Source organism: Anolis carolinensis, unplaced genomic scaffold (genome assembly GCF_035594765.1).
Source record: "Anolis carolinensis isolate JA03-04 unplaced genomic scaffold, rAnoCar3.1.pri scaffold_13, whole genome shotgun sequence".
Taxonomy (NCBI): Eukaryota; Metazoa; Chordata; class Lepidosauria; order Squamata; family Dactyloidae; genus Anolis; species Anolis carolinensis.
In genome coordinates, this window is record NW_026943824.1 from 3,054,002 (window position 1) to 3,080,665 (window position 26,664).

Below are 26,664 nucleotides of genomic sequence, written 5' to 3' on the forward strand. Positions count from 1 at the left end.
CTGCAAAAGGCCACCCTCCTGGGATCTGCACACATCATCCAAAAATACATCACACAGTCCTAGACACTTGGGAAGTGTTCGACTTGTGATTTTGTGATACGAAATCCAGCATGTCTATCTTGTTTGTTGTGTCATACAATAATAATAATAACTCTTGCAAATAAAACAAGCAGTCAAAGAAGAAGAACATGCCCTGGCAGAATATGTAAAGCAAAGTGAAGAACCTGCTTTGATTGAAATCAAAAATCAGAAACTCCTCAAAGCACAGCAGACAAAAAAACCAGTACAAGAAAACCGCACTACAAACTAGAGCTGACAGCTGGCACAACAAAACATTGCATAGAAAGTTCCCTGACAAAATTGAAGGAAAAGCTGATAAGGAGAAGACCTGGCTCTGGCTCACGAATGGGACCCTGAAGGAGGAGACAGAAGGCCTGATCCTTGCAGCCCAGGAGCAAGACATCAGGACAAAGGCAATTGAGGCCAAGATGGAAAAATCAGCTGATGACCCAAAATGCAGACTGTGCAAGGAAACTGACGAAACCATTGATCATATCAAAAATATCCCATTAGATGTCGAGAGAAACTAGTTTTTTGTCCATCCCCCTTGATTGCAGGGAAATTGAAATACTGATCCTTTTCTCGCATCTCAGCATGTCCTCTTAAGTGAACATTGGATTCAGCAGTACCTAGTTACAGCTTAAGTAAAGGGAAAACCAAAGGTAGCGCATGATCTACGAATCAGTTGTAACTTGTGAGTTACGAGCCAATTTCTGGCAGACCACCTGGATCCTGGGGGAGTCGCAAACTCCGGTTGAGCGTTGTTCCTGCAGGATGTGGTCTGGGGCCTCATCCATTTTCCATTCTCAGGCAAGCACTCGTAGGCAGCGTCATATGGAACTAATTTCCTTGTTAAGAGAACCTGAGTGTACACTTTGTGAATGTAGAAAGAAAAAACCAAAAGACTGTTCTCAGCTATAGGAATGTGATCGTATCAGACAGAAGTCAGCTCACCACGAACTGATCTAAAGAGAGCTGTCCATCTCTATCTTCATGACTGCCTGTTCTTTCTATCTCCTTCGAAACAGTGACAGTGATGCTCTGCACTCGAAGAGGAGAAGGAGGGCTGCTCTTGTCATCATGGCTCAGGTGGAAGTTCCCAACCCAGAGTCACATTACTCTGAACATGCTCAGTGTTGGAAATAGCAATCTCCCAGTCCTTTCACTGTTTATTTATCAATGTATATATTTGCTAACCTGTATACTGATTTGCTAGTTTGACTGAACCTCTTTGGTGTGGGAGGGGTTATAGACATGTGATTGTTCTGAGCATGTTCAGACTCAGGACTCCGTTTTGTATTCTGTCTGCTTTACACCTCCGTGGAGGTGGATGCGGTTTTGCATCAGACCTCAGTGAAGGTGTATACATATATGTTGCTGTTTGGACTTCAGTGGGTACAAGTATTTCCAAAGAAAACTATGTTTTTGTTTTGTTTTGATCTCTGAGTGCATATTTTTAAAAAAGAGCTTTCAAGGGATTGTATATCTTTTGGGCAATTTCAGCTCCAAAGAGACAACCATCCTCTGTTAACCAAATATGAGTTCAGAACTCAGAGGTTTAACCCGCTGCACATCTTTATCCTTGACAGTTCACAGGCATGGTTCTTCAGTTTAACACCTGAGTTGCCTGTGTGCCATTACCATTACCCTGCTCTCCGGATTCGAACCACCGACCTTTCAGTCAGCAAGTTCAGAAACACAGAGGTTTAACCCGCTGCACGTCTTTATTCTTGGCAGTTCAAAGACATGGTTCTTCGGTTTAACACCTGAGTTGCCTGTGTGCCATTACCATTACCCTGCTCCGCAGATTCGAACCGCCGACCTTTCAGTCAGCAAGTTCAACCGCTCAGCGGTTTAATCCACTACGCCAGCAGGGTCTCCGCGAAATATCATGCTCACATTCCCATAGCTACATAAGTCAATGACGAAAGAAATGGGAAAGAAGAAAGTTTCTTTTAAGCACGTTTAACATGTATATAAAAAATGGCATTCTGATCACAGATGTATTGGCTTCAGAGGTTCGGCAGGACTTGACCAGGACCTTTAAGGCATCAAGAGAAGTTTGGTTCATTTTATTTTAAGGCCTTTGTGATTTTTAGCGTCCTTTGATTTGCCTCCTCTGATGCTTTGGTGGTTTTATTGACGATTTGGCTTGTGACGAATGCATTTCTCTTCTCTCTTGCGGTGGCTGCCCAGAGTTAAACGGTGTGGTCGGAGAGCCCAAAGAAGTGTAATAAATCTGATCCCGTTCATGCTTCACCAAGAGAAGTGGCTCTTTAAGAGTCTGAATGAATTTGTCGTTTGAGATGGGGAGGAGCGTAATGCATTGACCTAAATAGCCAAGCTGGTTAAAAAATAATATTGTGGGATGACTCTTGCCCACGACATGCCTTGCCTATTACCTTTCAGTGGCACGGGCACTCGGAGCTGCTTAAAATAAAAGCCAATGAAAAATAACTTTGGAACAAACTTGGCAAATAATCAGAAGGACTGTCAGCAGATGTTGGGTTCTCTTCCCTCAGTTACCCTCTGGAATGCGAGAGCCCCTATATAAATGGGCCAAAGAGAAGGTTCTGGTATTCTGTACAAATTGTCGGGTGCTCTTCTCCCAGTTGTGCTGTGGGTTAGTCTTCCAAAAGAAAAAGCACCAAGACACACACTGGTAGATTCCAACAGGTTTTATTGTACAGAATACCAGAACCTTCTCTTTGGCCCATTTATATAGGGGCTCTCGCATACCAGAGGGTCATTGAGGTTTTATGCTGGCCCGTTTTATGGCTAGCATCTGTTCTTTGTCAGCCGACCGGAGATGTCAAAGATTGGAGATCATGACAGCAGAATGGTACTGCCTCGGGGCCTTACTCTGAATAAGTCTTGCACTCATTTTCAGGAGCCATTGACACCTTAACGGAGGAAATATTGCTCTGTCAAGGCAGCAGAATATGTTGTACCTGGATCAATCTGATTATTTTTATTCTAGTAATGTCAGCAGGATGTGTTTTGGGAGGCACAAGCTGCATTCCTAAAAATACCTGGGACTTCTCAGCCCGCGCGAAGTGCTTTTTCTTGGCAATGTTTTGAATCTGAACGGCTCTTCTGAGCCTGTAGGAAGCTGTGCCTTGTCCTCCATGTGTCAAAGGCATTTGGAAATTATTCATAATGGCCTCTGATGCAATATTTAGTAAGCTCCTTCAGGGACTAGAAACAAAGCAATCTCGTTTGTTGACGGAAATCTCTGCCCTTGTTCTCTTGTGCATTTGGACATTTTCGGTTGATGCAACCTCCTATTTTCAATCAGTTTAGAGTTGATAAGTAGTGGAAACCGATGTTAGAAACATAGTGGTGATTTGTCATAGTAGGTTAAGTGGTCCATTCAAAATATCTCCTATCTTGTTGAAGGTTTTCATGGCCAGAATCACTGGGTTGCAGCCTGAAAAACTCATCACAACCCAATCTGATGAATAAAAATCTCACCGCAACCCAATTTTAACAACAACAACAATAATAATAATAATAATAATAATAATAATAATAATAATAATAATACAGTAGAATCTCACTTATCCAAGCTAAACGGGCCGGCAGAACTTTGGATAAGTGAATATGTTGGATAATAAGGAGAGATTAAGGAGAAGCCTATTAAACATCAAATTAGGTTGCGATTTTACAAATTAAGCACCAAAACATCATGTTATAATACAAATTTGACAGAAAACATAGTTCAATACGTAGTAATGCTATATAGTAATTACTGTATTAATGAATTTAGCACCAAAATATCATGATGTTTTGAAATCATTGACTACAAAAATGCGTTGGATAATCCAGAACGTTGGATAAGCGAGACTCTACTGTATCTTGTTGAAGGTTTTCATGGCCAGAATCACTGGGTTGCGGCCTGAAAAACTCATCACAACCCAATCTTATGAATAAAAAACTCACCGCAACCCAATTTTAGTAATAATACAGTAGAGTCTCACTTATCCAAGATAAACGGGCCGGCAGAACCTTGGATAAGCGAACATCTTGGATAATAAGGAGAGATTAAGGAAAAGCCTATTAATCATCAAATTAGGTTATGATTTTACAAATTAAGCACCAAAACTTCATGTTATACAACAAATTTGACAGAAAAATTAGTTCAATACGCAGTAATGTTATGTTGTAATTACTGTATTTACGAATTTAGCACCAAAATATCATGATGTATTGAAAACATTGAGTACAAAAATGGCTTGGATTATCCAGAGGCTTGGATAAGCAAGGCTTGGATAAGTGAGACTCTACTGTACTTTGCTGCATGTTTTTGCTTCTTGTTTTGATGGGAACTTGACTCGGTGTTCCTAGTTTTGGTTTGTGAATGTCAAATACAATTTGTTTTGGAGGAAAAAAAATAGCTGGAAAATGCTACTGTAAGTCCGACTGGACTTAACGTCAGGGGAAACCTTTACCTTTAGTTGTGCCTCTGTTTGTAGTCTGTCTGTGCGATTTTACCTTTACCTTTGTTGTGCAAAAGCTCCTTTCATCAATGAATCCAGCGCTGAAACCCGCCCTTTGTATTCCAGTTTTTTCTCTCTGTGTGTGTGTTTGTATTCTGGGACTTTCAGCATTCTTTTGTATACCGTTTGTAAATAAGTGATCCTAAAGCGAATGCTTCCTGGCAATTAGTATATAAACAGCCCTGCTCTTTGGCAAATATGCTACATACAAACAGTGTTCTCCCAGGGATTACTGACACGGTGTTTCCTTTAAAAGCGAGTTAATACATCTCAGGAATCTTTGGATTTGATTTGTGCCTGTCGCTTTGAAAAAGTGAAACCGGGGTGCTGCTTGGGAGAATTTCAGATTTCTGGGAACCAATTATTCTCCAAAGCACTGCGGCACTTCAAGAGGCTGCGTTGCTGTCACAAAATAACATAGGAATTTGTCACAACTTAGCTGAATTAATACGTATTGTTTGTGTATGCAGTAGTCAAAGCTTCTAGTTTTATTGAATACAGAAGCCTGGTTTTGGTGGAGTAAGAACTGGAAAACGTCCCCGAAACCAGTTCTAATGCTTCGAGCAGTTTGAGGACACTGGATGTCCAAGTTGTTGAATAAGGCATCCCCGGGTCTTCTGTTTTTAACTTTCCTTCCAGCTTTACAGTTTAAAATATTCAAGCCACTTATTTCAGCTGCTTTTGGTAATATCCCAGCAATGAGCTCATCCCTTTCCTGTGCGTACATTAAATCTTTAAGAGGCAGCATCTGCTGAGAATGAAAAATTGCCGCGGTCCAGGCATGAATATAAATTTGGACTCTGGAAACCTGGATTGACTTTTTCAGTCTTTTTAGAGTCATTGTGATTCAAGGAAAGCTGCCCACTTGAAAGTTGGGATTATTTTCCTGTATTTATTATTATTATTATTATTATTATTATTATTATTATTATTATTATTATTGCATGTATTATTTTACTCTATTTATTATTACATGTATTATTTTCCATTATTATTATTATTATTATTATTATTATTATTATTATTATTATTATATGTATTATTTTACTCTATTATTATTAAAAGGATACATAGGCACATTTACCTTGAAGTAGATGAGAATAATGACTTGATCAGAGTTGGACAGTCTTATCTTAAATTTGAGCTTGATGTAAATACAGTAGAGTCTCACTTATCCAAGACTTGCTTATCCAACGTTCTGGAATATCCAACGCATTTTTGCAGTCAATGTTTTCAATACATCGTGATATTTTGGTGCTAAATTCGAAAAAACAGTAATTACTACTTAGCATTACTGCATATTGAACTACTTTTTCTGTGAAATTTGTTGTCTAACATGATGTTAAATAAAGATAGAATTGCATAAAATGAACTTGCAGTACATTGTTGGAAGTTACTGTATATACTCGAGTATAAGCCTAGTTTTTCAGCCCTTTTTTTAAGACTGAAAAAGCCCCCTCGGCTTATACTCAGGTGAGGGTCCTGGTTGGCTTATATTTGGGTCAGCTTATACTCAAGAATATATGGTACATTTATTATTTTTCTCTATTATTATTGGTATTATTACATTTATTATTTTTCTCTATTATTGGCATTATTACATTTATTATTTTTCTCTATTATTGTTGCTACTATTACATTTATTTTACTCTATTTTTATTATTATTGATATATTTATTATTTCACTCTGATCTTATTATTATTATTATTATTATTGCATTTATTATTTTACTCTATTTATTACTTGTATTATTTTCCTGTATTATTTATTATTATTACTATTACATGTATTTTTACCCTATTTATTGTTACATGTATTATTTTACTCTATTTATTAATATTATTATGATTACTTGTATTTTTTTACTCTATTTATTATTATTATTATTATTATTTCATTTATTATTTTGCTCTATTTATTATTACATGTATTATTTTACTCTATTATTATTAAAAGGATACATGAGCAAATTTACATTGAAGAAGATGAGAATAATGCTTTGATCAGTTGGACAGTCTTATCTTAAATTTGAGCTTTATGTAAATATTCAAAACATTTAACCTACGGATGCCTCAATTAATGTAATTTTTACTCTCATGAGGGTCGTGGTTGGCTTATATTTGGGTAGGCTTATACCCGAGAATATATGGTACATTTATTATTTTTCTCTATTATTGTTGCTACTACAGTAGAGTCTCGTTTATCCAATGTAAACGGGCTGGCAGAACATTGTATAAGCGAATATGTTGGATAATAAGGAGGGATTAAGGAAAATCCTATTAAACATCAAATTAGGTTATGATTTTACAAATTAAGCACCAAAACATCATGTTATGCAACAAATTTGACAGAAAAGGTAGTTCATTACACATTAATGTTATGTAGTAATTACTGTATTTACGAATTTAGCACCAAAATATCACGAAGTATTGAAAACATTGACTACAAAAATGCGTTGGATAATCCAGAACGTTGGATAAGCGAGTGTTGGATAAGTGAGACTCTAGAGTAAAACTAATGTTAAAGTAACAACAATAATACAGTAAAATAATACATTATTAATAATGTAAAATAATAAATGTAGCAATATCAATAATAATAGAGAAAAATAATAAATATACCATATATACTTGAGTATAAGCTGACCTGAATATAAGACCACCAGGACACTCACCCAAGTATAAGCCGAGGAGGGTTTTTTTCAGTCCTAAAAAAGGGCTGAAAAATTAGGCTTATACTCGAGTATATACAGTATATACACACACACATAATAAAAGCAAAATATACGCTTTGGATGCTTATACAGTAATAGAAAGACCTTTCTCTGCCCTATAGATCCACTATCAGCCAGAGCGGATTATTCTGCAGATAATGCCAAATAGTCTAATCTGATCTGTAACAGCTTCTGGGGGTCTTTTCCATCTAACAGCATGAGACCAGCAAATTTTGGTTTTATTCTAATGAGAGTATTTTCTCTACCCTTTATAGACAGCTGAGAATGACCTTTGGATAGGCAGCTGGATTCATATTTAGGGAATTTTCAGGTCTTTAATACCCACCGGTATTTGCATGACATTCCTCATGCAAATACAAACCATAGGTATTCATTGGGGTTTTGGTTCCAGAAACTATAAATGAAGATAAAGTCCAGTCATGTCCGATTCTGGGGGTTGGTGCTCATCTCCATTTCTAAGCCAGAGAGCCGGCGTTGTCCGTAGACACCTCCAAGGTCATGTGGCCATAGGCATGACTGCATAGAATGCCATTACCTTCCTGCCGGAGCAATACCTATTGATTTACTCACATTGGCATGTTTTCAAACTGCTAAGTTGGCAGAAGCTGGGGCTAACAGCGGGCGCTCACTCTGCTCCCCAGATTCGAACCTGCGACCTTTCAGTCTGCAAGTTCAGCAGCTCAGCGCTTTAACACCAGAAACTAGCAAATACCAAAATCTAGACAGGAGGAAATACCGGATGTCGACCAATGGTTAATCAAGTTAATTAAATCAAGGAAATTAAAAATATTGACAGACTATCATATATAATAACTAAACACCAAGGAGTGCCGAAGAGAAGCACAGACTGGAAACCACTACAGTAGAGTCTCATTTATCCAATGTTCTGGATTATCTAGCGCATTTTTGTAGTCAATGTTTTCAATACATCGTGATATTTTGGTGCTAAATTCGTAAATACAGTAATTACTACATAGCATTACTACGTATTGAACTACTTTTTCTGTCAAATTTGTTGTATAACATGATGTTTTGGTGCTTAATTTGTAAAATCATAACCTAATTTGATGTTTACTAGGCTTTTCCTTAATCCCTTCTTATTATCCAACATATTCGCTTATCCAACGTTCTGCCGGCCCGTTTATGTTGGATAAGTGAGACTCTACTGTATTTGCTAATTTCTGGTGGCACAACATGTTAAAGTGCTGAGCTGCTGAACTTGCAGACTGAAAGGTCCCAGGTTTGAATCTGGGGAGCGGAGTGAGCTCCCGCTGTTAGCTCCAGCTTCTGCCAACCTAGCGGTTCGAAAACATGCCAATGTGAGTAGATCAATAGGTACCGCTCTGGCGGGAAGGTAACGGCGCTCCATGCAGTCATGCCTATGGTCACATGACCTTGGAGGTGTCTACGGACAACGCCGGCTCTACTGTATTTCCAGGCACATTTTTGGGTGCTTCAGTGGAAAAGAGCTGCAGCTGCATCTTGATGGCTCTTTAGTCCAGATTATTATGGGAATTATCTGAATTATTTTTTTGTAGCAGCTTTATATAGAACGGTGTCGAAAGCCAGTTCCTTGTCCGAGGAGACAGTGTTCAAATGCAAGTACTTCTCAGCAGTATTGTCCAGATTTTCAGGAGCTAAGCAAAAGAGACGTGGCTGATTAAAAATAAAATCCCCTCCACGCTGCACATTTCTGGCACCGGACCGAAGCGGACTCATACATACGGCGGTGCTGGCAGAATCCGCTTGGGCTCCGTTCCAGGCATTTTTGCAGCCTCGCAATCTGGTGGCTTTTCATGGACAGTAACCTCCAGTTTTTCTGTCCCAAAAGCAATTAACTGGAGTGTTTATTCTTTCGCTATTTGTGCACAATGTGGACAAATTTGAGTGTCAATGCTCTCAAACGGAAATCTAGGCTCGGTTCCGATTTCGTAGCCAAGCATCTGAATGGACATTCAAGGGTCCTCAGGCTTGTGCGTTTTCGTCTTCTCCCTTTGCAAACAGCAATGCCTTCCTGGCTTTCAGCACACAATATGGTGCCGTTATATACCTTGACCAGATATCTATATATACAAAAGGGTCATGAAATTTCGGCCTAGGACAAAACAACAAAACTGCAGACCCCAGAAACACTAAACTTGCCAGCACAACCTCTCATCCATGCCTCTACGTTCATACAACAAAAAGAAAAGAAAAATAAAGTCCTAATTAGAGGGAGATGAATAATTGTTTTTATTCCAATTGCTGCCAGTTAGAAGGCTAAGCTCCGCCCACTTGGTCTCCTAGCAACCCACTCAGCTCAGGGACAGGCAGAGTTAGGCCTCACTTAGGCCTCTTCCACACTGCCTATAAAATACAGATTATCTGATTTGAACTGGATTATATGGCAGTGTAGACTCAAGACTCTTCCATGCAGCTATATAACCCATTTATAATGCACTTAATGTCAGGGGAAAAGTTTTACCCTTTACCTTAACTACCACCAATTCCTCAATACTTTATTTCCCATACCACCAGACTTTGCCACAGCAACGCGTGGCCGGGCACAGCTAGTCTATCTATATAAAAGGGTAATGAAATTTCGGCCTAGGACAAAACAACAAAACTACACATCCCAGAAACACTAAACTTGGCAGCACAACCCCTCATCCATGCCTCTACGTTCATACAACAAAAAGCTCCAGCTACTCCAGAAAACGGCCAGGCTTTGAGACTGCAAAGCTATTCACTGCTATTCCACCTGGCCAACAAAGGATTCCCATAAGCCACAGCAACGCGTGGCCGGGCTAAGCTAGTACTGTATATACTCGAGTATAAGCCTAGTTTTTCAGCCCTTTTTTAAGACTGAAAAAACCCCCCTCGGCTTATACTTGGGTAAGGATCCTGGTTGGCTTATATTTGGGTCAGCTTATACTCGAGAATATATGGTACATTTATTATTTTTCTCTATTATTATTGGTATTATTACATTTATTATTTTTCTCTATTATTACATTTATTTTACTCTATTTTTTATTATTAATAATAATACATTTATTATTTCACTCTGATATTATTACTTGTATTATTTTCCTGTATTATTATTATTATTACATGTATTATTTTACTCTATTATTATTAAAAGGATACATAAGCACATTTACATTGAAGAAAATGAGAATCATGATTTGATCAGAGTTGGACAGTCTTATCTTAAATTTGAGCTTTATGTAAATATTTATGTAAATATTCAAAAACATTGAACTTACTGATGCCTCAATTAATGTAATTTTATTGGTACTGTGTCTATTTTTATTTCTGAAATTTCCCACCCTCGGCTTATACTTACGTTTTCCCAGTTTTTTTGTGGTAAAATTAGGTGCCTCGGCTTCTATTCAGGTCGGCTTATACTCGAGTATATACAGTATACAGCTTGCATTTCCTTGGCAATGAGATAATAATGTGGATTGGGATGCATCTGAAAAATCTTTGTTGGTGTTTAGTATCATTTTGAGCGCAGTTGAAAGAAGCTTCTCCTTTTGGCCTTGCTTCGGTTTTGTTTTGCTTTATGCAACACACACAGAGATGCTTTAAAGCTGCCTGTTCGGAAACCGTTGCTCTCGCTCTCTGCTTTGCCTTTGAATTGGGAGTAAATACGAAGGTCACATATGCAGCATGGCATTATCCCATTCATGATACGATTGTCGATTGGCTTAGGTTGGATTGCCCATGCGGCTAATCTAGAAAGAAGGCACTGGAATTAGAAATGAGTTTGGCCAGGAGCAGAGCCGGCCCTAGGTAACTTTCAAATGTAAGTGAACAGAATTTTGGCGCCCACCCCCCAAACCAATCACTGAAAAATAAAAGCATTGGATAAACAAAAATGTTGGATAATAAGGAGGAATTAAGGAAAAGCCTATTAAACATCAAATTACATTAAGATTTTACAAATTAAGCACCAAAACTGCACCCCCGTATGTTTTGCGCCCCAAGCGACCGCTTAATTCGCCTCATTGTTGGACCGGCTCTGGCCAGGAGAGAAGTTTGTCACAGGAGAAATAACTACAGGGAACTAGATTGTTAATGGGGTGCGCAAAGGATAATTTATTTAATTATGGAAGCGATGTTAAGATCTTTTGTTCAACAGGATGTTTGTGTTTCTTCCCCACTTCAGGCCCTGTTGTTACTGGGCGGCGTTGCTCTCTCCTGCCTTGCTCTGGATCTCCTCTTCCTCCTTTTCTATTCCTTCTGGTTGTGTTGTCGCCACCGGAAAAGTGAGGAGCTGAATGCGGATTGCTGTTGCACGGCCTGGTGCGTCATCATCGCAACACTCGTCTGCAGGTGAGTCCTCGCTTTTCCTCTTTGTGTCTCTCTCTTGCAAACTAAAATAATAATCCTTCAGAAAAGGTTTCCTGCTCATTGTGCTACAGCCAACATTTCAACCCAGGAAACAATCCGGGCATCCAACACCTCCCAACTAAGGATTCCCCCAGGGCTTTGAAGCTGCAAGGCTGTTCGATGATAATCAAATTGTGCTACGGCCACCATTTTAACCCAGGAAACAATCCGGGCATCCAACACCTCCCAACTAAGGATTCCCCCAGGCAGGAAGCAGCTGGGCTGTGAAGCTACAAGGCTGTTCGATGATAACCAAGCTTCCCAATTGTAACATCCACATCTCCCTCAAACAGATAAGAGTTCAGGATTGTTGTATGTTTTCTGGGCTGTCTGGCCATGTTCCAGAAGCATTCTCTCCTGACGTTTCGCCCACATCTATGGCAGGCATCCTCAGAGGTTGTGAGGTATGGAGAAACTAAGCAAGGAAGGTTTATATATACAGTAGAGTCTCACTTATCCAACATAAACAGGCTGGCAGAACGTTGGATAAGCGAATCTGTTGGATGAAAAGGAGGGATTAAGGAAAAGCCTATTAAACATCAAATTAGGTTATGATTTTACAAATTAAGCACCAAAATATCATGTGATACAACAAGTTTGACATAAAAAGTAGTTCAATATGCAGTAATGCTACGTAGTAATTACTGTATTTAAGAACTTAGCACCAAAATATCACGATATATTGAAAACATTGACTACAGAAATGGCTTGGATAATCCAGAACGTTGGATAAGCGAGTGTTGGATAAGTGAGACTCTACTGTATCTGTGGAAAGTCCAGGGTGAGAGAAAAACTCTTGTCAGTTGGAGGCCAGTGTGAATGTGTAGTTAATCACCTTAATTAGCATTGAATAGCTTCATCTCCTGGCTTCTTCCTGCCTGGGGGCATCCTTTATTCAGAGTCGTTAGCTGCCCCTGGTTGATTCATGTCTGGAACTCCTCTGTTTTCAGAGTGTTGCTTCTTATTTATTGTTCTGATTTTTGAGTTTTTTTAAATACTGGCAGCCAGATTTTGTTCATTTTCATGGTTTCCTCCTTTCTGTTGAAGTTGTTCACATGCTTGTGGATTTCAATGGCTTTTCTGTGTAGTCTGACATGATAGTTGTTGGAGCGGTCGAGTATATTATTTGAGAACACATGAAAGCCTTCGACAACACAGATAAGAGATCTTTCTTCCACCCTTGGGCATTCCACAGATATATAAACCTCAGTTTAGTTTCCTCACAAACTCTGAGGATGCCTGCCATAGATGTGGGCGAAACGTCAGGAGGGAATGCTTATGGAACATGGCCATACAGTTCTGAAAACTCACAGCAACCCAGTGATTCTGGCCATGAAAGCCTTCAACAACACTGTTGACTTTTAGGTACCGCTTTATGCAGGGAGGCTAATTTAACTAATTTACGACACCATAAAAACTTCCAGCAGCGTATGGAAGAATGAGGAAGTGCTCCATCAAGGACTCGGTGTCACAATTGGATGGAGCATACCCTCATGAAGCCGGAAGCTGGGAAATGTAAAATTGTGTCTGTTTATATGTCATATGTCTAATAATGGCACTGAATGTTTGCCACGTATCGGTGCATTGTGATCCGCTCTCACCTTCGGGGTGAGAAAGAAGGGTGGGATATAAATACTGTAAATAAATAAATAGCTACTTCTTTTGTTCTCTGAACTTGGTTTATATCAACTGAAGTCAACTGAGGACAAAAAAAAGGGAAAGGAGGTTATGCGGAAACTGGACCCACTTGGATCCATGGTTTTGGGAGAAGACAGAATATAAATAAAATGATGGATTGATTATTCCTAAAATTCTTCTTATCTGGTAAAAAAAAAACAAAAACGGAGATGCCTCTTCTGGAACCAAGGTGGAAAACCTCTCCCATTGTACGGCTTACCATAGAAATAGTCAATATTCTATAGTCAATGCCTCACAACCTCTGAGGATGCCTGCCACAGATGTGGGTGAAACGTCAGGAGATAATGCTTCAGGAAGATGGCCATACAGCCCAGAAAACTCACAGCAACCCAATGTGATGGGTTGATTGCACTAGGCCAGGGGTCCCCAAACTAAGGCCCGGGGGCCGGATGTGGCCCTCCGAGGTCATTGACCTGGCCCCCGCCCTCAGTTTTATAATATAATATATTGTATATACATATAATATTGATAATAATATTATAATGTAATACAATATAACACTAATAATAATACCATATAATAATATTAATTATATATTCTATATTACATATAATATTACTAATAATATTACAGTATAGTGGTATAGTTCAATATAGTAATATCTAATGCTAATATTGTGCTATGCTAATAATATAATATGTTGTATGTACATATAATTTGTAAGCCACTCTGAGTCCCCTTTGGGGTGAGAAGGGTGTGATACAAATGTAGTAAATAAATGCAGTAAATAATAAATAAATAAATAAATAAATTTTAGACTTAGGCTCGCCCAAAGTCTGAAATGACTTGAAGGCACACAACAACAACAACAACAACCCTAATTAACTTGACTATCTCATTGGCCAGAAGCAGGACCACACTTCCCATTGAAATCCTGATAAATGTATGTTGGTTAAAATTGTTTTTATTTTTAAAAATTGTATTGTTCTTTCACTGTTCTTGTTCTTGTTGTTGTTTTTGCACTACAAATAAGTCATATGTAGTGTGCATCGGAATTTGTTTGTATTTTTTTCAAATGATAATCCGGCCCCTCAACAGTCAGAAGGATTGTGGACCGGCCCTCGGCTTTAAAAGTTTGAGGACCCCTGCACTAGGCAATTGCTTACATCTGTCCTTCTGCTCGCTCTTCCTTTTTCCAGCCAAGTCTTCAAGTCATTGACTGCGGTCTTGTCAGCAAACTACTTTGGTGGAGTCAGCGAGACAATATCATAAGCTCAGCAGTCCAGTGCCGGAGCTTAGAAAAATCCAGCCAAGCACCCCATGATTACCATTAGCACATAGAGATTGAGCAACATCTAGGCCTAGTTCTCCTGTCTTACTCATCGCTTCTTTTCCTTTCTTTGTCATGTCTGGTTTTACTTCCTTATGAGCCTCCAGCGGTCCGGTCATTTCATCACATCTGCAAATGTTCCGTTCCTGGGATTCATGGTTACAAATGGCATCCGCTAAACAAGTTGCGCCTTACAGTCAGAGCTCAGAGCTACACTTTCAGGTTTTGTACCTGAGTGATTGTTCTTATAGCACTTTTGACTTCCTCCATGTTTACAAGTCGGGGCCGGGCATATGTTATTCCCGCAGCAGTGACCAAATAGTTAAACAGGATCTCTTTTATTTTTATCATGGTCAATGTCTAGCATTCCAAGTAAAAAAAAAAATACTCCGGTTCTCTTTTAATTTTTATCTTTAAAATTGTTTGTATGGCTTCGTTTATATCTTGAGTTTTTGGATATGTCCACCATAAGTGAAAAAAAAGTGGCCGTCTGTTGCTCGCACTTCCAGCATTTGTCAGATGCATTCTTATAACATTTAGAGATTTTATGAGTGGTGATATACCACCTATATTGCATTTTTAGCCAATTCTCTCGCATGTCATAAGTTAGATGGATGTCAACAAACCTTTTTTCTCTCTCTCTCTCTTTTTTCTTTTTCTCTTCTTTTTCTTTTTTTATTACATCTCATTTCCTACTTTACTATAAACAATCAATGTTCTACCACTTTCGAGGTGAAAATTTTATTACTTGCTAATTCATATTTCGAAAGGAGACGAAAGGAGATCCCAAATAAGGAGGAATGGTTAAATAAAGTCAATAAATAAACTTACATATTGGTCATCCCCAAGTCAAAGTCTACCAAAGAAACAAACCAACTGGGACCTGGTAAAGGACTATTTAAAGCAAATGAAATTTGACCCGATCTGCTGAATCAGATACAATCTTAGGGACTGATGAGGACGAAGGGGATGTGGCGATTTACCAACTTTTGCGAATTTATATACATATATAGGTACAAAAACTTACGAAGAACCAGTATGTTTCACATGTTTTGATATGGTCAAAATAGACTAATCATTAAAGAGTTGTTGTTAGTTGGTGAAAGAGAATGCATCCACGCACATGAGATTTTTTTTGATAATGGTTCAAAAAGTTTATGGATATTTTATCTGCTCTTGCCTATGGGATGGGATTGGAGTTGGATTGCAGGTGCAGAGCTTCTTTCGTTTGGAAAAAGAACGGCTGCCGTACTGGCCAACAAACAGGTCAGCTTTCCTGAATAATAATAATAATAATAATAATAATAATAATAATAATAATAATAATAAGGTTATTTATATCCCGCCTCCATCTCCCCCGAAGGGGACTCGGGGCGGGTTACAGCAAAATCAAAATACAAGCAATGATAAAATATAAAACATCAAAATATAAAACATGAGATTTTTTTTGATAATGGTTCAAAAAGTTTATGGATATTTTATCTGCTCTTGCCTATGGGATGGGATTGGAGTTGGATTGCAGGTGCAGAGCTTCTTCCGTTTGGAAAAAGAACGGCTGCCGTACTGGCCAACAAACAGGTCAGCTTTCCTGAATAATAATAATAATAATAATAATAATAATAATAATAATAATAATAATAATAAGGTTATTTATATCCCGCCTCCATCTCCCCCGAAGGGGACTCGGGGCGGCTTACAGCAAAATCAAAATACGAGCAATGATAAAATATAAAACATCAAAGGACAAAAACAAAAACCAATAATAAAATATACACAATAGGCGAAAAAAACACAACACAGAATTAAAACATCAAATTAAAAACAATGAGGTTGCAATAGTGGATAAGCAAGGTGCACATTATGAGTAACCAATTTGTAAATAGATAAAGTGCATTAGAAGCACACTTTGGAATAGCAGCGCAGAGTCTTGATTTAGATTTGCTTCCACAAGGTTGATGGATATAGATTTGCTTCCAGAAGATGCCTTGCCGTGCACAAGGGGTATGACCTCTTTCCATTCATAGAGCGGCTTTTTATTTCGCTGAGGCCGGTGGATTGCAAAGGAAAAAAGGAAAACCTCGGCCAACGGGTCCTTGTAGGAATTTCTGATCTTGGCACCTTGGGGTATGAGAAACATTCCTCTCCAGGGTCTTGAAAAGGGTGTTATTTCAGACTCTTTTGTTGGAGCGTAATTGGGAACCGTCCCTGTGCAGCCAGAAGATCTGGAGCAGCTGCAAATGAGTGTCGAGGAAAGAGGCCAAAAGTACCAAGGTGAAAGGGTTCAGTTTTTAACTCCTGCTTTGCTTACAGCTCAGAGCACACTGTTCTGCTCCAGAAGAATAGGAGGAAGCTTTCTTTTTTCAAGTCAGAGATTGAAATGCACACTCTTGACATACTTTGTCTCTCCGCAGCGCTGGCATAGCTGTTGGCTTCTATGGGAACGGGGAGACCAGTGATGGCATTCATCGGCTAACATACTCCTTACGACATGCCAATCGCACCATCACCGGGGTCCAGGACAGGGTGAGTGGAAGAATATGTGTCACTGTATCGTCAAAGGCTTTCATGGCCGGAATCAATAATAATAATAATAATAATACAATAACTCTCAGCCGGCATTTGGAAACAATAGACATTGACAAAATCACAATCTGCCAACTGCAAAAGGCCACCCAACTGGGATCTGCAGCATCATCCGAAAATACATCACACAGTCCTAGACACTTGGGAAGTGTTCGACTTGTGATTTTGCAATACGAAATCCAGCATATCTGTCTTGTTTGCTGTGTCATAATAAAATAATAATAATAATAATGAAGCCTCTGCTGGCTCAGTCTGTTAAATCGCTGGGCTGCTGAACTTGCAGACCGAAAGGTCCGAGGTTCAAATCCCGGGAGCGGAGTGAGCGCCTGCTGTTAGCTCCAGCTTCTGCCAACCTAGCAGTTCGAAAACATGCCAATGTGAGTAGATCAATAGGTACTGCTCCGGCGGGAAGGTAATGGCGTTCCATGCAGTCATGCTGGCCACATGACCTTGGAGGTGTCTACGAACAATGCCGGCTCTTCGGCTTAGAAATGGAGATGAGCTCCAACCCCAGAGTCGGTCACGACTGGACTTAACATCAGGGGAAACCTTTACCTTTACCTTAATAATAATAATAATATTTATTATTATTATTATTATTATTATTAAGGTTAAAGTAAAGGTTTACTGCAAAAGGCCACCCTACTGGGATCTGCACGCATCATCCGAAAATACATCACACAGTCCTAGACACTTGGGACGTGTTTGACTTGTGATTTTGTGATACGAAATCCAGCATGTCTATCTTGTTTGCTGTGTCATAATATAATAATAATAATAATAATAATAATAATAATAATAATAATAATAATAATAATAATAATAAAGCTCTCCTTACAGCTCTAAGCTGCTTTCGAACTGCTTAGGTAAACAGCGAGCTGGGCTTGACGGTTGAGTGCTCACTCCAACCGGGCTTCAAACTGACCACTTTGGGATGTTGTGTGGTTTTTGAGCTGTATGGCCAATGTCTTCTAGCAGCATTTTCTCCTGACGTTTCGCCTGCATCTGGCTGGCATCTTCAGAACTTCCTCCTATTCTTCCAAAGCTTCCTCTGATGATGCCAGCCACAGATGCAGGTGAAATGTTAGGGCAAAATGCTGCAGAAACACATTGGCCATACAGCTCAGAAAGCACACAACACGCCAATACGTGTCATTCTTTCCCAAAGAGTGACGGTGGGTGTAAGTAAGATGAAACCCTGTGCATCTGCCTCTCTGTTGTTACCTGCTGCTTAAGAAGCCCTTGACAGCTTCCATTTCTACTCCCTTTCTGTCCTTGCTCTAAAAATAACTGCGCAAGTCAAAGCTGTTAAATAAAGTAACGTTATGTCACAATTGTGCTCCGTTCAAGCTGCTCCACGTTCATGTTTTCTGTGCCTTCCTCAGCTGTGACAGTCCAGGAAGCAAAAAAACAAAATCGCTCAGTTAATTTACAACCATGCTGTTTGATAATGAGGATATAAGTAACTGACTCACAAGGAGTCAACCCAGTGATTGTTAGTGTTTTCTGCTCTCGCTGGAGCCTCAGCCCGCTCTGCAATAAATCACTACTGACTGAGAAGTTATGGGATCGAAGCACGGGTTGGATTGAGCTCCCGACCGTTAATGGCCCTAGCTCGCTGCCCACCTAAGCAGCTTGAAAAACAGTTGAGTAGAAAATTCTAGGTACCGTTTTATGTGGGGAGGCTAATTTAACTAATTTACAACACCATAAAAATGTCCAGCAATGTGCAGAAGAATGAGGAAGTTCTACCACCAAGGACTCGGTGTCACACGTGGACTCTGAGGCTAATTTAACTAATTTACAACACCATAAAAATGTCCAGCAATGTGCAGAAGAATGAGGAAGTACTACCATCAAGGACTCGGTGTCACACGTGGACACTGAGGCTAATTTAACTAATTTACAACACCATAAGAATGTCCAGCAGCGTGCATAAGAATGAGGAAGTACTACCATCAAGGACTCGGTGTCACATGTGGACAATGAGGCTAATTTAACTAATTTACAACACCATAAAAATGTCCAGCAGCGTGCAGAAGAATAAGGAAGTACTACCATCAAGGACTCGGTGTCACACGTGGACAATGAGGCTAATTTAACTAATTTACAACACCATAAAAATGTCCAGCAGCGTGCAGAAGAATAAGGAAGTACTATCATCAAGGACTCGGTGTCACACGTGGACAATGAGGCTAATTTAACTAATTTACAACACCATAAAAATGTCCAGCAGCGTGCAGAAGAATAAGGAAGTACTACCATCAAGGACTCGGTGTCACACGTGGACAATGAGGCTAATTTAACTAATTTACAACACCATAAAAATGTCCAGCAGCGTGCATAAGAATGAGGAAGTACTACCATCAAGGATTCGGTGTCACAAGTGGACGGTGAAGTGGCCGGAATTGAGCATACCCTCATGAAGCTGGAAAATATTAAATTGCCTCTGTGTCTGTCTAGATGTCTGTCTCTATGTTGTATGTCTAATAATGGTCTTGAATGTTTGCCATATATATGTGTGCATTGCAATCTGCCCTGAGTCCCCTTTGGGGTGAGAAAGGCAGAATATAAATACTGTAAAAAAATTATACTATGTGCCTTACTAAACAGCAAGATTGATGCCAAATGAAGCTCTAGGACAGAAAGCAACTCCTTTTGCTTTACCTACCTGAGAATACCGATGCCAAATGAAGCTCTAGGACAGAAAGCAACTCCTTTTGCTTAACCTACCCAAAGCTCTTCTTCTGGGAGTGTGCACTTGTGCATGCATGGTTTTCCAAGTTGGGAGAATTCTACAGTCTTGCAATTACTTCAATTAGTTCCTTCTCATTTCTCTTGCCGTTTGACATTAAGTTGAAAGCCAGTCTTCCTTCTTTTGTTATCCGCAGGTGCGTGACACTGCCGTTGCTCTGAACAAAACAGCGGAGCCTTACTTGGGAGACCTGGAGGTCATGTTCGCCAAGCAGACCGATTATCTCCACATGGTCCAAAAACTCCAGGGACTCCTGGACGAGCTGGTGAGGCAGACCACCGAAATTCCTTTCTGGAAGAACGACGAGGTCTCATTAGACGAGCTGGCCGATCGTGTCAATCAGTACGACTGGTACAGGTGAGCCCTGGGAGGCCTTGCAGGTGATCTTTGTGCAAAGATTTTGCTCATTTCCGGGCCTGGGACGAATGGAAAATGTGTCATGGTAAGGAAGCTTTGACTCCTGTAAGGCACTGAACTCCTCAGCCATTGAACAGGGAAAGGTTGGAGGCACTGTCGATTCTCTTCTCGTAGTTGTGGCTGTTGTGTAGTTTCAAGTTGTTTAGAACTTAAGATGAACCCATTGGAGAGTTTTCTCAGCCCGGATTGTTCAGATATCAGGTCTTGAAAGCTATAGGACTCAAAGCAGGCTCACACAGGCAGTTCCGTGGAAACACTTTATTGAGGACCTTCTTTACAAGATGAAAACGAAGCTAGCACTGACGTATTCCCGCCAAACCCTGAGTACAGTAGAGCCTCACTTATCCAAGCTAAACGGGCCGGCAGAAGCTTGGATAAGCGAATATCTTGGATAATAAGGAGGGATTAAGGAAAAGCCTATTAAACATCAAATTAGGTTATGATTTTACAAATTAAAACATCATGTTATACAACAAAATTGACAGAAAAAGTAGTTCAATACGCAGTAATGTGATGTTGTAATTACTGTATTTATTTTCTGTAAAGCTTGCTTGTCGCTTGCAAACTATTTGTGTCTGATAATATACATTTTTGGGCTTTGTCACAGATGGCTCGGCTACCTGGGCCTTCTCCTGTTCCATGTCTTGATCTGTTTGCTGGTGCTGTTTGGATTGATTAGAAACTCAAAAGGCATTCTTATAGGGTAAGTTGTTTCGAGAGCAATGATTAAAGCATGTGAAAATAAAATAGTGGCACTAGTCTTTCTCTAATTTAACAGGATCTCGCTAATCTACCCACTAAATTATGGGTAGATTATGCTATGCTAATTTTATATACATATATATAATTTATAAATATATATTGTATTGTATACACATAATATAGATAATAATAATATAATGGAATACAATATTATACTACTAATAATACAATATAGTAATATTAATTATATATTATATATGAAATGTAATATTACTAATAATATTACATTTGTTTTTTTTTTTATGCAGCTTTGCTCTCACAGAGCCTCCTCTCACACCGAAGCTACACAGGAGCTTCACACAGTAGCTTTACACACAGCACCCTTCACACTGAGGGTTTACACACAAGGCATTCAACCTGGTTCTTCTCACACTGATGCCTTCTCACATTGAAGCCTCTCTCACACTTGAGGGGTCTCTCACACTGAGGCCTCTCTCACACTGAGGCCTACTAAGCTACAGGCACACAGACAGATGTTATCTCTTCCCTTGGAGGCTTTTCTTTGTAGCAAAATAATATGGTTGCACTATTTACAAAAACAAGGTTTCCACAACACAAAATAAAGTCTTTATACTTCCTTCTTTGCTTCCACGCTGGGCTTCTTTCTCATGCAGATAAACAGCTTCGCTCTCACAGAGCCTCCTCTCACACCGAACCTTCACAGGAGCTTCACACAATAGCTTTTTACACAGCAGCCTTCACGCTGGAGCTTCACACATGAGACTGGACAGGAGAATGTAGAACTAATTTTTGATGGCACTTTGGTCCTCACATTTTCTGTGAGGCAACATACTTTGGGCTTATGTATCCTAGATACATCCTAGGAGGAGCAATTGAATCTCATTTTGAGATAAGAAGGCTTTGAAACAAGCAAACCGCAGTCCTCTGGCTTTGTTCATACTTTCTGACAAACATCTGTTTTATTAATAAGTGGTTTTCCTGCAAAGAACCCGCTGTCTGCTGTAGATTTGAGTAACGACAGGGTTTTTACTTAAGCAGTTTCTTCTTCAAATTGCCAGTTACAGAAGGATAAATGGATTGCTAGTTTTCCCTCTTCTTTGCAGCTTTGAACTCTGAATTATACTCTTCATTGAAAATTAAGGCATTAGAACTGGAGCCAAAATGCCTGGCAGATGATTCTGTTTTCTCTTTTCTTTCTGCAGAGTGTGTCTTCTAGGAGTTCTTGCCCTGGTTGTGAGCTGGGCTTCTCTGGGTCTGGAGCTGGCTGTTGCGGTGGTAAGTGGCTTGGGACAATGTTTTCTGGGTTAGATTGCCTTCGTTGAGTACGTTTTCTGGAGGGTGTGGACTATGGGGTTTCCATTTGGCTGGTCATCTTCGAAAATATAATATTCTTCTTCGTGTTGTCTGTGAATTACACAACTGGGTAATCTGCACCTGCAGTTTTGTCGGTAATCCCACCATCATCCCAAGACTATACAGAAGAAACCTCTCGCTTCCCGTCATCTGTGTTGCAACTGGTTTCAGCAACCTTCACTCTTCAAGCTTGTTCTTCAAACTTTCTTGCTTTCAAAAACAAACTTTATCTGTGGTGTTTTCTTCTCGGAATAGCTTCCAATGCGGTTTTTCTTTTGGTTCATCTTGCTCCTTGAGTAAGGTGAGGTTCAAGATGGCCTCCAAGACCTGGTCTAAGTGGTGTGAACAACGTGTGGGCAGAGTGAGGATCACTTAGGTTGCCAGGGTGAGGACCATGTAGTCCAACCCTGTATTCATTGTCAAGTTTTCACAGGCAAGGAAGAATCAGAAGGGACCAACAGGGCTGGTCTTCTTCATCCACATCTTCTACCTCAACTTCAAAGACCCAAGCTGGGTCAAAGCATTTGGATACAGGCACACATCAAAGTCTTCTCCATTCCTACTTCAGGAAAGCCCATTCTTCCTTCAACATCTTTGATGAAGACTACCATGAAGTGTTCGACCAAGGAGGCTGCATCCTTGAAGAAGAAGACCTTGAAGAAGAAGAAGAAGAAGACCTGACACTGGGGAAGGCCTACAAAGCCAAGAAGGCCAAAAAATCAGCAAAGAGGGATGAATCTCAAGCATCTCAGTCCTAACCGCTGAGCTACCAGGGGCCCAAATCACAACCCCTGATGTGTATCCATTGACCTTGTCTCTGAAAGAAAGGCCTGAGACACACTCTGAGGGTGAGGAACTTGGATCCTCTTGCAGAAGTCACCGAGGTGCCTCCACGAACACCTCTGGTTGACAATGACTGTGAACCCATCATGGTCAATTCCCCATCCCATCAGAGGTTGCATGTTGTCTTCAGACCACTCTGGTACCGCTGCATGATCAATGGGCAGGGCACCACAAGACTCAATCGGTTCCTCAGTACCATGAGACCTGAGGCCTCCAACGTCTCCCCGCAGATAGGCACCACTGTATGACTCCGAGATCTGGCCACTTCTTTGATGGCGACCTTATGGATGAAGATGATGAGCCTTGCACCCCTCTGTAGTTGGAGGCTCATAAGTGTTGTCAAGTGATTGCTTTCCATACCACTCACCAGAACCAAGAGTGTTGGTCACTGACATGCCATTCCCTATGGATGACTTAAGACTGTTCATGGACCAGATCCTTTAAATGACCAGCCACTAGGTCTGGAGGTCAAGCAATCCACTCAATTGATAGATGACCCGTTGTTTAGAGATACCAAGAGAAATTATGAAAAGTGAATGCTGTTGGTATTTATGATTATTATCTGTTCTTCCCTAGGGTTCTAGTGACTTTTGTGTTAACCCTGATGCCTACATCTCCAAAGTAGTGGAGGACAACGCGGTGCTCACGACTGGTAAGGACCAAGTTCCAGGCATTACTCTGTTAGCAGTGGCTTTGTTATTTGCTTATAGAAAAGCAAGGCATAAAGAACTAGATTGAAAATGATGGGTTAAGGCAGGCATGGGCAAACTTGGGCCCTCCAAGTGTTTTGGACTTCAACTCCCACCATTCCTCACAGCCTCAGGCCTTTTCCTTTTCTCTCTCAGCCACTTAAGATAGATATATAAGGAGGACAAAAGAATCCATCTTTCTCTCTCCTCTGTGACTCAGTGTGAGTATCTGCCTGCATTGTATGTGATTAACTGATCTTTTAAGTGGCTGAGGAGAAAAAGGAAAAGGCCTGAGGCTGTTAGGAATGGTGGGAGTTGTAGTTCAAAACACCTGGAAGGAGGGCCAAAGTTTGCCCATGCCTGGTCTAGTTCCTCGCTGAAATCCCTCCCCCTTTAAGCTGTGCAGATGTTCATAAATGTCAGGGTGGGTTTTAACAACAATCAGCTCCGCAGCACCCTGATTTATTGGTGATCCATTGCAAAGTGATGGACTTTGCAACTTGTAAATACTTTTGTATATATATGGAATAAAGCTGCATTCAGCTGATTTGCGACTGAGGCGTCATTTGTCTGTACTGCTTCTCAGGACAGGCAAGCAGTCTGACCGAGGATGAATTGGTGAGAGACTGCTTGCCTGTCCTGAGAAGCAGTACCGACAAATGACGCCTCAGTCGCAAATCAGCTGAATGCAGCTTTATTCCATATATATACAAAAGTATTTACAAGTTGCAAAGTCCATCGCTAACAGCAGACATGCTTTCTCCTTGCCGTTCAGCGAAGCTCACAAACACTACTGATAAGAGCACATTCCACAGCAGAATGATGAACGTCCTGTCCTGCCCGGAAGTCACGACCTATTGGCTGTTGCAGGCTATCACTCAAACTGGCCTGCCGTTAACACTTCAGATGCTGGAACACATGTCTGGTATACACAGTTGCAAACAGTAACACTTGTTTCATCATTTCACCCTTACGCCCAAAATAAACCAACAATAAACACACTCCATCAGGTGCTAAAATGGAGGCTTTCCTGCCTCGGGCTCTTTATATAAACCCGGCATTCAGCTGTGTTTAGCCTTGGGAAACCAAGCAGCTCCGAGGTCATTTATTAGGCTTAGTAGCAACGGTTCCTGACACATGTGACAAAAGAGGTAATTGAATACCTTCCCCAAGTAATGTGCTCTCTTGGGCTTTGTCTCACCTAATCTCGCCGGCGGATGAATGATGCCTTCAATTTGGTTCTCGGTAGGAAACAGTCCGTTTGACACAACTGTGTTTCAGGCAGGGAGAGGAAGAGGCGGTTGCGGGGCTAAGCAGGCAACAGCCACAAAGTTTGCACAGGATCCTATCAGAGCCATGAAGAGTTTGTTGTGTTTTCTTTCCAAGGATATGCTTAGCCTTTGTATGAGTATGAATCCAAATGGCAGATGTTGAGAGCCATTTCTCTGAGGCTCACTGGGATTTGGCAATGGACAGAGCCAGACAGAATGGCTGAATTAAAGTAAAGAGAGGAAAAGTAGGCTGACATACCTTCCCTGGAATGTGCAAGGCCAGCTATGTTTGAGTTTAAGCTTGGATTCGTATCTCTGAGAATACCCTTGCCCCGAGTTATTTATTTTTATTTTATTTACAGTATTTATATTCTGCTCTTCTTTCTCACCCCAAAGAGGACTCAGGGCGGATCATAATGTACATATATGACAAACATTCAATGCCATTAGACAAACAACACACAGACAGACAGACACAGAGCCTATTTAACTTTCCAGCTTCTGGCTTTGTGAAGGTATGCTCAATTCCAGCCACAGGAGGAGCTGCTGCTTCATCATCCACTGTGACGATGCGTCCTTTTTGATGGAGTACTTCCTCATCCGGTGTTGTAAATCAGTTAAATTAGCCTTCCCGCATAAGCGGTCCCTAAATTTTCCTACTTGACAGATGCAACTGTCTTTCGGGTTGTTTAGGTCAACAACGAGCAGGGCTATTTTTAATTTTAATTGTCGGGTGCTCACTCTGACACGGGCTGGCCTCGAACTCATGAGCTCTTGGTCATAGTGATTTATTGCAGCTGGCTGCTAACCAGCCTGCACCACAGTTCCTGCAGAGAAGGACATTTTCTAACACTACTTGCATTGCCTTGTCTTAGACAGAAAAAGCAACACAGAGACAGAGCCTGTTTTTCATAGCCGGGGACATAAATTGGGGGTCTTGGTTGCAACCCAAATGATCCTTGTGACCTTTCCTATGACCTTGGGACCCGGGATAATCATGCGCGATACATGGAGGCTCCTATTTAGTTGGAATATAGTGAGACGTTTCTCAACCTCCTCTTGAAAAGCAACAAGGCACGCATAACAGAAATGGAAGCACCCGCTTTTTAAAAAATTATGCTGGCTTTTTTTCAAATCTAGCAGCAGAGCCAATGGCACGGAGATAATCGGATTAAGTGTATAATTATCCTTTCTATTTGTCAGTTCGGAGATGAGATTCTTTGTTGTTTCTCTGCATGCAGTGGTTTGGGGGAAGGGGGTGGAATGAGGCAGAGATGGGAAAGGAGCAGAACACGGATAGGATCATAATTGTGTGTTGCTTTGGGGGGAAAAAACATCCTGGTGTCACGCGTGTGATGGTTGTTCAGGCAGGAAGCCATTGGTGGGCTTCA

General features: G+C 40.5%; 1 protein-coding gene across 2 annotated transcripts in view; it reads left to right on the forward strand.

The window, feature by feature from the left end:
* ttyh3 (tweety family member 3) overlaps window positions 1-26,664 on the forward strand; it is a 79,220-nt gene that overhangs the window by 20,951 nt on the left and 31,605 nt on the right. For both annotated transcript variants that reach the window (XM_062964249.1, XM_062964250.1), the window contains exons 2-7: window positions 11,448-11,614; window positions 17,051-17,162; window positions 20,114-20,334; window positions 21,002-21,097; window positions 22,320-22,392; window positions 23,890-23,965. In XM_062964249.1, coding sequence (XP_062820319.1) covers window positions 11,448-11,614; window positions 17,051-17,162; window positions 20,114-20,334; window positions 21,002-21,097; window positions 22,320-22,392; window positions 23,890-23,965 — 745 coding nt within the window. The remainder of the gene's footprint in view (window positions 1-11,447; window positions 11,615-17,050; window positions 17,163-20,113; window positions 20,335-21,001; window positions 21,098-22,319; window positions 22,393-23,889; window positions 23,966-26,664) is intronic.